A 9,613-nucleotide genomic window follows, 5' to 3' on the forward strand; every position below is an offset into this window, starting at 1 on the left:
ATCAACTTCAACTCATACAAATCATGGAATATCACAAAACATAAAATCCTTAAGTTTAAAAAAGGTTACTTGAGCTTCTTGGATGAAAGGGACCCAAAAATCAACATCTACATACCTGTGAATTTCTTTTCTTGAAGGCTCTTGAAAGGAGTTCTTGATTTCTCTAGATCCTTCTTGATCTCTCTTGAATTTTATGAAAGAAGAAGAGAGTATTTTGATTTTGAAAACCCTAATTTTTGGGTGGAAGAGAGAAAAATAAAGTTGAAGGCCCTTGGCCCGGTATTTATAGAGCTGGGGGAGGATGTGCAAAAGACCAAAATACCCCTTTAAATTTTGTCTAGAAAATTTCGATCAGGGTCTGTGACGTTCGACCTGACGGTCCGTCAGAGGGACTGACAGTCCACCGAGTCGTCCGTCACTCAAGTGCCAAAACTGGGATGTTCTGCCTCGAAGTGACGGTCAAAGTAACGGTCCATCAAAAATTTGACGGTCCACCAGATCGTCCATCACTCGGGGTCCAGGAATGGGACATTCTGCCTTGGTCTAACGAGCCCCTTGACGGTCCGTCAACTTTCTGGCGGTCCACCACTTTGGCCGTAACCTGATGACTGAAAAAGAAAGCCACTGCTTTGGTCTGACAGGACACTTGACAGTCCACCAAGGACTTGGCGGTCTATCAGATCGACCGTCAAACCTGCGATTCCGATAATGCTCAGTAAAACGGCCATAACTTCTTCGTTCGATGTCGAAATTTGATGAAATTGGTATCGATGAAAATCCTGTTCAATGCTTTACATGACTAAAAGTAGAAATTAGGGAAATTACACACGATTCAAAGTGTTTCATACTTGGGAAGATACTTCTGAAACTTTTAAACTCATATTTTTCGCTTTGCTGGATACGCTCTAAGGCTCAGACTAGAAGAGAACTTCGCGGGGTTTTACAATGGTGCCTTCTCATGAACATGAAGAATGCATCAGATATCAACTGACAACAAAATTAAAAATAGGCAAAATTTCTGAGCTGACTCTCAAAATGCATTTGGAACCCTGTGCACATATTTCAACTATGCTTCTAGGCTAGCTTCAATATTTCGGACTCAACAGAACTATTAGAATCACCAACAAAGGTTGTTATCAATTAGATATATCCAAAACTAAATCTAGGCAACTTAGAACCAACTTCTCATCAAAAGACTCAAAATCAAACGAAAAGCCTCGACAACTTATTTAGAACTTATAAAACTGGCAAAATTTTCATCCGATGCTCGGAGCACTAAACATTAACCAAAGTCAACTATAACAACTTAAAAGCTTCTAGAAATCAAAAAATCACATAAAACTCGCCTGAACACTTCAGAGATCGTGCCACCTACTCCCGTAACTCACAAATTCTATAAGACAATAACGAGAAGGGGCAAGATAGTTAAAATATAGAAAACTCTAAAAATCACTATTAGAGTTGTCATGCTTATTGGTGTCATAACCCATCATTCTACACTATAAATCGAAGCCTCCTTGTCATTGTAAAGGATCATATAATTTTTCACCTCTGCCTATTAGCAATAACTTTTTTTTAGTTTTGTCTCCAAGTTTTCTCTATTCTCTCAATTTTATTTTACTCGTTGCTTAACCTAGTCTAATGTGCCAGTCGAAGCCGACTCTTAGCTAGAGAACCTTGGTTATACGCCCCATGTCGTGTTCTAGATCTGTTCTCTAACTTAACTTGTTTGTTATTTGCAATTTCTTTCATCTTCACTAGTTATTTTTGCAAGCTTTCACTACTAACTTGAGCTATGCTGTAACACGTGCTTTTGACCCACCTACAAATTTAACTGTCCTAAATCAATGATAAACATGGCCTATAAATAATTTGGTGCACAACCTCGAGGAAGAGGGATACTGAGCATATATTATTTGTTATGATCCTATTGCAAGGTATGAGACTTGCTTGAGTCTCACGTCAATTTGGACTCTTCACCTTAATAAGTAGCTTTTGGGGTGTAGTTATCCTTGGGTCGTACATATTCTCGTGCGTCGATGTTATTCTCTTGGAAAATGTCCTTGCTGTTGATGATCATTTTTGAATGATTTGACTGATAATTGCGCTCGATTGTTCCTTGAAGCATCAGTAATATCTCGATCCTCGACACATATACAATAGTACAAACATCAAGTACATATAACAAGAATAGACATTGTATGTATTCCTGTAGCTAGCGGTTAGGGGTCGTTTGGTAGAGTGTATAAGAATAATGCAAAATATGGTGTATTAGTAATGCTTGTATTTTTCTTATGCAGTGTTTGATTCGATGTATTAAAAAAACATGAATTATATAATTTCTAAAAAAAAAAAAAAAATTTTACATAATACCCTCAATATATATGTTGGAAAGGATGCGAAATTTTGTTTGAGGGGTAATAGGATCTTTAAGCATGTTAATGCATGCATTAGATCCATTGCATTACTATTGCCATGGATTTTGAGGTATTAGTAACACACACATCAATATACAATAGTGTATAACTAATGCTTACATTAGTTATACATAGGGTAAAAAGGTGTACCAAACAAGGTACTACTAATACACATTAAACTAATGCATGAATTAACATTTTAATACACTCTACCAAACAACCCCTTAGCGTGATGTATTTCACATAGAAATGCTCCAAAACAGAATAATATATAATAAGCCAATTGAATCCTACATCTTTGTTTCAAAGTATCTTTAATGTAAGTAAAAGTAATTAACAAAGATCAACTATCTCAATATATATGAAATTGAAGGACCAAAACACCAAATAGAAAATAGTAATGACGAAACATTTAGAAGCATAGCCTTTTCTTACATGCTAAAAAGGGTAAAGAACGCAAGCAAATTAGATCCATTTCTTTGACAAATTCTTCAATCAGTTCCCTGCAAATATGATCTTGTAACATAAGCCCGATTCTCCCTGCCTCCCTCTTTTGTCCCCATTCAGTGTCACTGCACACTTCCTCCACATTTTGAATCATGGCTTTGCTGCACGAAGTTGTAGCCACTGGCTTCACGTGAATTAATGATGCATTATTTCTAAATTTATCAACTGGTTCATATGCTCCTGGCCTCTTGATCCTTTGCCCTGTCCTCCCTTCAAAAACAAAGAAAAAATAAAATTAATTCTAATATAGTATTGCTCCATTTTGGTTTTGCCAAAACTTCATAATTTGATCCATCAAAGAGTAAATTTCTTGCATGACCATTCAACTTCGTTGTGTTCATTACACAAAAGTAAATTTTCTTTATTTGTTATTCAAAATCATTTTACTTTGTTTCGATTATCACGAAAGTCACTGACCAAATTTTATAAAACTCTCACTTGAAAAGTGATGTGGTAGCATAGTAAATTGTGCAACTAACTTAATTCGAGAGAATATGTCTCGTAAATTGTTAGAATCACTCGAGAGAGAATTTTTCTTCTTCAAGTCAGTGGGTGCACGTGCACCCATCTACCAGATGAGTCCGTCTCTGGTCATATGTAATGTAAGTGGCAATCCTGAAAGAGAATTGGTTGATGAAGGCCATAATGTGAAGGATTGACAAACTTCTAAGCGGTAAATTTTCAAAAAAGAAGGCATATAACACATTAAATATATCCACATTGAAAGTGTTTTTGAGATATTTCGAAAACACTACTTGAGCATGTATTTCTTCGCGCGTTGTCAAGAAATGGAACTTGGTCCTAACTCAAGCTCAAAAGCTAGCTCAATAAGGGAAGGATTGTCCAAGTCCATATAAGCAAACCACCAGTCCATTCCTCAATCAATATGAGACGTTTTACCCACTCCAAGTGCCACTCCTGAAGGAGAATTGGTTGATGAAGGCCATAATGTGAAGGATTGACAAACTTCTAAGCGGTAATTTTTCAAAAAAGAAGACATATGACACATTAAGTAGCCGTTTGGTCATGAAAACTAAAATTTTTCTAAGTTGGAGTTGAAGTTGGAGTTAAATTGGAGTTGGAGTTGTGTTTGACCATGTCTTTTTTGAAAAAAAAAAATTTGACTTTTGAAAAAAAAAATTAAATATGATTTTATGCCCTAACTTTTACAAACTATCAAAATCACCCAACTAAAATTTACCTACTAATGGAAAAAGAATACAGTTAGCCACTATTATAAAAATAATTACATATACATGACCATATTTAATGAATTTCAATTATGACATATATAATATTTACATTAATAGCCGTTTTCTCATATTTTAAAATTTTAAATATGAATGTTATATTAACAGATCATTGCTTCCTATTTTTTAGGTAACAAATATTATCTTTCAAACAAATTTATTTTTTTAGGAATTTATTTTATTTATTTCCGTTCCTAAAAAATAGGAAATGATGAATTGTTATTAAATTTTAAGGTGTCACTAATTTATTTCTTTAATTTTTTTATACATGAAAGTTTTTACTGTGTGTGAATAAATTATTTTTATGTAAAGCATGTTTTGCATATTTATGGTATATTATATCATATACCATAAATATTTAAATATGCTTAGTATGTTTCTTTATACTTTATATTTTTATATATGTGTGTATATGGTATATACATGGTATAGACTTCATAAATAACAGACTTTGTATATTTATATTATAAATATGATTAGTATGTTTCTTAATACATTGTATATTTATATATGTGTATATGGTGTATACATGGTATAAATTTTATATATAACATACTTTGTATATTTCTATTATAAATATAATACTTTATATATTTATGGGTATAAATATAAATTAGCAGTAAAATAATGTCTTAAATAAGAGAGAAAATTAAATAATGTATAAAAATAATGATGAGAGAGAAAAAGAAATATATATTAATTAGGATAGCATTAAGTTTGAAATTATAATTATCTTATTCTTTAAAACTGTTATACACGTAATATTGAAAAAGTAATGTTATAAGGAGAGTTTTATGTAAAAATTTAAAAGATTGGGGTTATATGAAATAATAATAAAAGTTGGAATTGGAGTTGGAAAATCATAAAAACAACAAAAACCCGTTTTCCCTTTTCAGAAAAATTTTCTGAAATTATTTTTCGAATTTTCATTGCCAAACACCATAATTTCCAACTTCGGAAAAATTTTCCAGAAAAAAGGAAAAAATTTCCATGGCCAAATGGGCCCTAAATATGTCCACATTGAAAGTGTTTTTGAGATATTTCGAACACACTACTTGAGCATGTAAGCTCAAAACGGGGATGAATCTGACTCTGATACCATGTCAAGCAATGGACTTTGGAGTTAACTCAACCTCAAAAACTAGCTCACGAGGGAGGATTAGCCAAATCCATATAAGCAAACCACCAATCCATTCCCCAATCAATATGAAACTTTTTACCCACTCTAACACGCATACTAGTCTTAACCAGCCTTAATCTGTAAAATCTACTAGTCAAATAGCTTTGCTCCTTAGCCTAGTATAGTAGCGGGATACACTGATCCATGTCTCAAAGACTAGTAGTTACTGCGCCTCTAATTCCATCTTATCATAAAGCATTTTAACCCGTGATAAAAACATGGAAAAAAGAAAAAAGGAATGAAGTATTTATTAACAAAACAAAGACAAAAAAATGAAGATAGTGGAGAGTGGACCTAAAGGTTCTGCGAAAGCGATACCGTGTATTGCACATTTGCTTTTTACTTTTATATTTTTGGGAAGATTGTCTTTTTCAAATTTTTACTTTTTCATCATTTTCTGACCGAATCATGACTAATTATTATCATTATGTGGAGGCAAACAATTGAAGCTTTCAGCAAAGAATTCCATGTCGTGACTACGGCCTCTCATAAATCTAGAGACCGTTGCCAAAAGATAAATTAAATTTCTCTTATTCGTTGTCTTAATAATATACTCCACCTGCCATCAATATGGATTGTGGTGGAATAATCGAAGTCTCTTAACTCTTAATTAAAGATTTTAATTTCAGATTTTGAATATGAAAAAAATGTTGTTGGGAGCACCCTGCTCCCAAAATAGGTCATGCAATACATGATCTGTTGGGTTTAAAATCAAGAGGACGTCATGCAGAAGCTTAAAGTTTGTAAATTATGAGATGATAATTCAGACAATACATAGAAAATTAAATTAAAAATATATTATTAGATATGGTTTGACCAATTGGTCTATATATGAAAAGCTAATATTAAAAAAACATAAAGCTATTATTAGAATTCTCTCCCTACGTGAGAAGTGAGGTTTTCTATTTATAAATGTCCAAAAACCTTGTGTTATGATGTGAGAATGAGATCTTCTATTTATAGATGTCCAAAAAACATTTCTTTCAAGAAAGAGGTTAGCCAAAATATGAAAAAGTTTTATATTTTCTTTTTTAAGAAAAGTAAAAGTAATTATGATATTACTTTTATTTTTCTTTTAAGAAAAATATAACTTAATTTTGGTAAGAAAATCCGGATAAATACCCCAACATGATCTAGATATAGTCAGACTCTAATACTGCAGAAAATAAAAAAATAATATACTCGATTTGTTTTAATTTGTTTATTTGATTTTTACTTGATACGAAATTTAAGAAACTAAAAAGACTTTGGAATGAAGTAGGTCAAACAAATTGAAACAAAAGGAGTAATTAAAAATTATATTATCAACTTTAATTCGTCGAGTGATATAAGTGACTTTACAAATGAAACAAGATTTTATAAATTCAGATAGTTTAGTGATTAATGGACTCCTATATCCTATCTAATTATCGCTAGAGCAGAAAATTTAATAATTGAAATAAATGAATTATTGAATTTTGATACAAAGCATCAAAGACATAAATTTAATATAAATTTTTATTTTCACCCTTGAAGTCTCTTTTACCCAAAAAAAGAAAAAGCTGCAGTCTATTTTACTTCTCAAATCATAAGGGTAATTTGAAAAAAAAATTCAACCTTTTACTTATTTTGAAATACCAATAAATACTGAATAATTCATTTATTTCGAAACGGACGAAGTATAATCTACTGTTTCATGCTTGTATTTTAGTTCTAAGTTCATCAACATATAATTAAATAGCATAAAATGATATTATATTTTAAATGTAGTTAACGAACTTCTCCTGTTTGTATTTTCAATACGAAGTCAAAAGAATGATTAATACTTAAAACATCACCAAAAAAATGTCTATTTACCGCAGGGGGGCTTACCCTGTGTCGCATATTGTTAGACATGCAATCAGAAACAGTAAACTTGTTTCAGAAGATAATTACGTAACAATATAAAATGTTTAACTTTTTATAATCGTTAGGTTAACTTTTCTTCTTTCTTTTTTTTTTCCTGCCAAAAGTAATAATTAATGATGAAATGGTCCATGCTCTTCCTGATATGATTATCATTCCATTACTTTAGCACAAAGAAAATCTCATCACTAGTTTCCTATTAAGAGAAAATAATTTTGAACTTGATTTCCACTGGATGGTCAAATTTAGTTATATCAGATGTACTAGAGTTCAATGTATATTTTATATATTTTTTAAATAAAGTTAATCTCATGGACTAGAAATCTTGATAATAGTTACATTCAAGAATATGACCAAGTGATCAATGAAATAGATAAAAAATTTTGAAGTTCATGTTCAAATTTCAGCAAAGATTAAAAAACACTATTAAGTGATGTAGTTCGTAAAACTAGTACTCTATGAATAAACTAGCTAGCCGGACATCGCAGTTGTAAAACAAATCCTGATAAAAGAAACAGAAATATGCCCCAAAATGAAAGAGAGTCAAAGTTATTGTAAGAGAAAGTAAAAATGGAAAAGCAAGTTAAAGAAGAAGAAGAAAACGGACCATTATGTATAGCTTTGGCGAATTGGTTGCACAAAGGTGATGGAGGCGGCCTCATTGCAGTTTCGCCAATTTGACTAACTCTTTTTAGTGAGTTTATAATCTTCCTTATGGACTCTAAATCATCATTACACTTCTCCAAGGCATGCAGAATCTTCCTTCTCTTTATCTCTGTGGACTTCATATTGTTCTCCCTATTAGGAGGGCTGCTTTCCTCCAGCCCCATCAGCCGTGCCACTAATGTTGGCTCTTTTTTAACATTTTGTTGTTGGATTTTGGGGCTTCTTGTTGCCTTAATTAGGTGATCATCTTCTTTTTCACGTTCCACGTCTACTGCGTTGGATTGTGAAGACAATGAACCGTTGTTTTTACCTTGCTTTGATCTAATTCCAGAGGTAAGCCGTTTGGTTTTCTTTTGGTATTTGGAGATAAGCTGAATGATGCCTGACATGCAACCAGTAGACTTAATAACATGAAGACTTTGTGGTGGTGGTGTTTGCCGTCGAGCTGATGACACTAAAGAATCTTGCCTCTTAAGCATTATCTTGACTTCTTGTTTTTTCACTGTGTGTGAGAGAGAAATTCTAGAAGGGTTACGTTGTCAAAGAAGAGGCTTAAGTAAGCTTTCTTCTAGTCGCAAGTTTAATACTTTGGCACATATGGTGAGTCTTGATGGAAATTTAGTGAGACAACGAACGTGTATAGGTCCCACTTGTGTTCCTCTCCACTATTTCTTAGTATTTCTTAACTTCTTCATTCATACAATTAAAATGTCACTCACTCTCTCTGTATATATATAAAAGAGATCAATAGTCAATCCTATGTGATATATTTTAGAAGACTCCAAACATATTTATCATTTTTATAATTTTTTAAGCTATTTTTATCACATTTCTTCCATTTTTATGTAATATAAAATGCCCTCAAAAGACACTTAATAAATTCTCATAAATTTGAATCATATTTATTAAATTTGAATCATATTTATTTATAGTTTACTAACTTTCTTAAACATTACATAATTACAAATCAGTTATTATCTCTTCAGCTTTCTGCCTCTTTTCATATTCCCATAAAAATTTTATTTTTTTAAAATAGTTTCTCATTTATTTTAAAAAATAATGAAGAATGACAATAAATAAGAATTAATAGCAATCTCTATATATTCTTCCATCTATTGCCTTGACAATATAAAATGAGCATATTCTTTGCTCTGCATATACTTCTATATGTTTATTTATATTTTTTCGTTAAGTAGCATTTTCTTTATTTTCTTGCTTAGATTTTTTTATTTTTTGAATTTAATGTTTATCCATCTTGTGATATTATTTTAGATATACTTTTATATTGTTGTTGAATTTCATTGTTTAAGCATATGAAGTTTTTTTATAATTAATTTATTTTATTATTCTTTTTAGATTGTCCAAAAGAGTATGATAATCTAATGCTTGCCACCGTTGCTTCAATCAAATTGTAAAATACACAAATTAATTTATTTTGTTTCTCACCAATGTCTATGTTTGAAAAATGTAGGGTGACCAATGAAAATCGTAGTCATTTATTTATAACAATTTTTACAAATTAAAACTGAAGAGTAGTATTGTTTGCGGGATATCAATCTCAATATTCAAGGTATTATTCTCATTAATTTTTCCTTTTATCGATTATTACAACGTTTCATTCATATCCAACATTCGAGGTATGCTTCTCATTACGTAATGTTTCATTTTTTTTCTTATCTCTATTGAAGTTTGCTATTCTTGGAATGTGA

General features: G+C 31.4%; 1 protein-coding gene across 1 annotated transcript; it reads right to left on the reverse strand.

The window, feature by feature from the left end:
• Nucleotides 1–2,667: 2,667 nt before the first annotated feature.
• On the reverse strand, nucleotides 2,668–8,503 carry LOC107879691. Its single transcript, XM_016726653.2, has 2 exons — nucleotides 7,846–8,503; nucleotides 2,668–3,134 (listed from the first exon to the last, which is right to left on the reverse strand). The coding sequence occupies exons 1-2, from the start codon at nucleotides 8,381–8,383 to the stop codon at nucleotides 2,830–2,832; spliced, it is 843 nt and encodes a 280-aa protein (XP_016582139.1). The 5' UTR covers nucleotides 8,384–8,503; the 3' UTR covers nucleotides 2,668–2,829.
• Nucleotides 8,504–9,613: the final 1,110 nt, after the last annotated feature.

The sequence above is a fragment of the Capsicum annuum genome, chromosome 8 (genome assembly GCF_002878395.1).
Source record: "Capsicum annuum cultivar UCD-10X-F1 chromosome 8, UCD10Xv1.1, whole genome shotgun sequence".
Taxonomy (NCBI): Eukaryota; Viridiplantae; Streptophyta; class Magnoliopsida; order Solanales; family Solanaceae; genus Capsicum; species Capsicum annuum.

Bases quoted from the DNA above. Each gene is read 5' to 3' on its own strand.
- LOC107879691 (XM_016726653.2), bottom strand. From the start codon at position 8,383: ATGCTTAAGAGGCAAGATTCTTTAGTGTCATCAGCTCGACGGCAAACA. The intron at 3,135-7,845 runs GTCCGTTTTCTT...TTGTTTTTGAAG, and splicing joins CGCCAAAGCTATACATAATG to GGAGGACAGGGCAAAGGATC.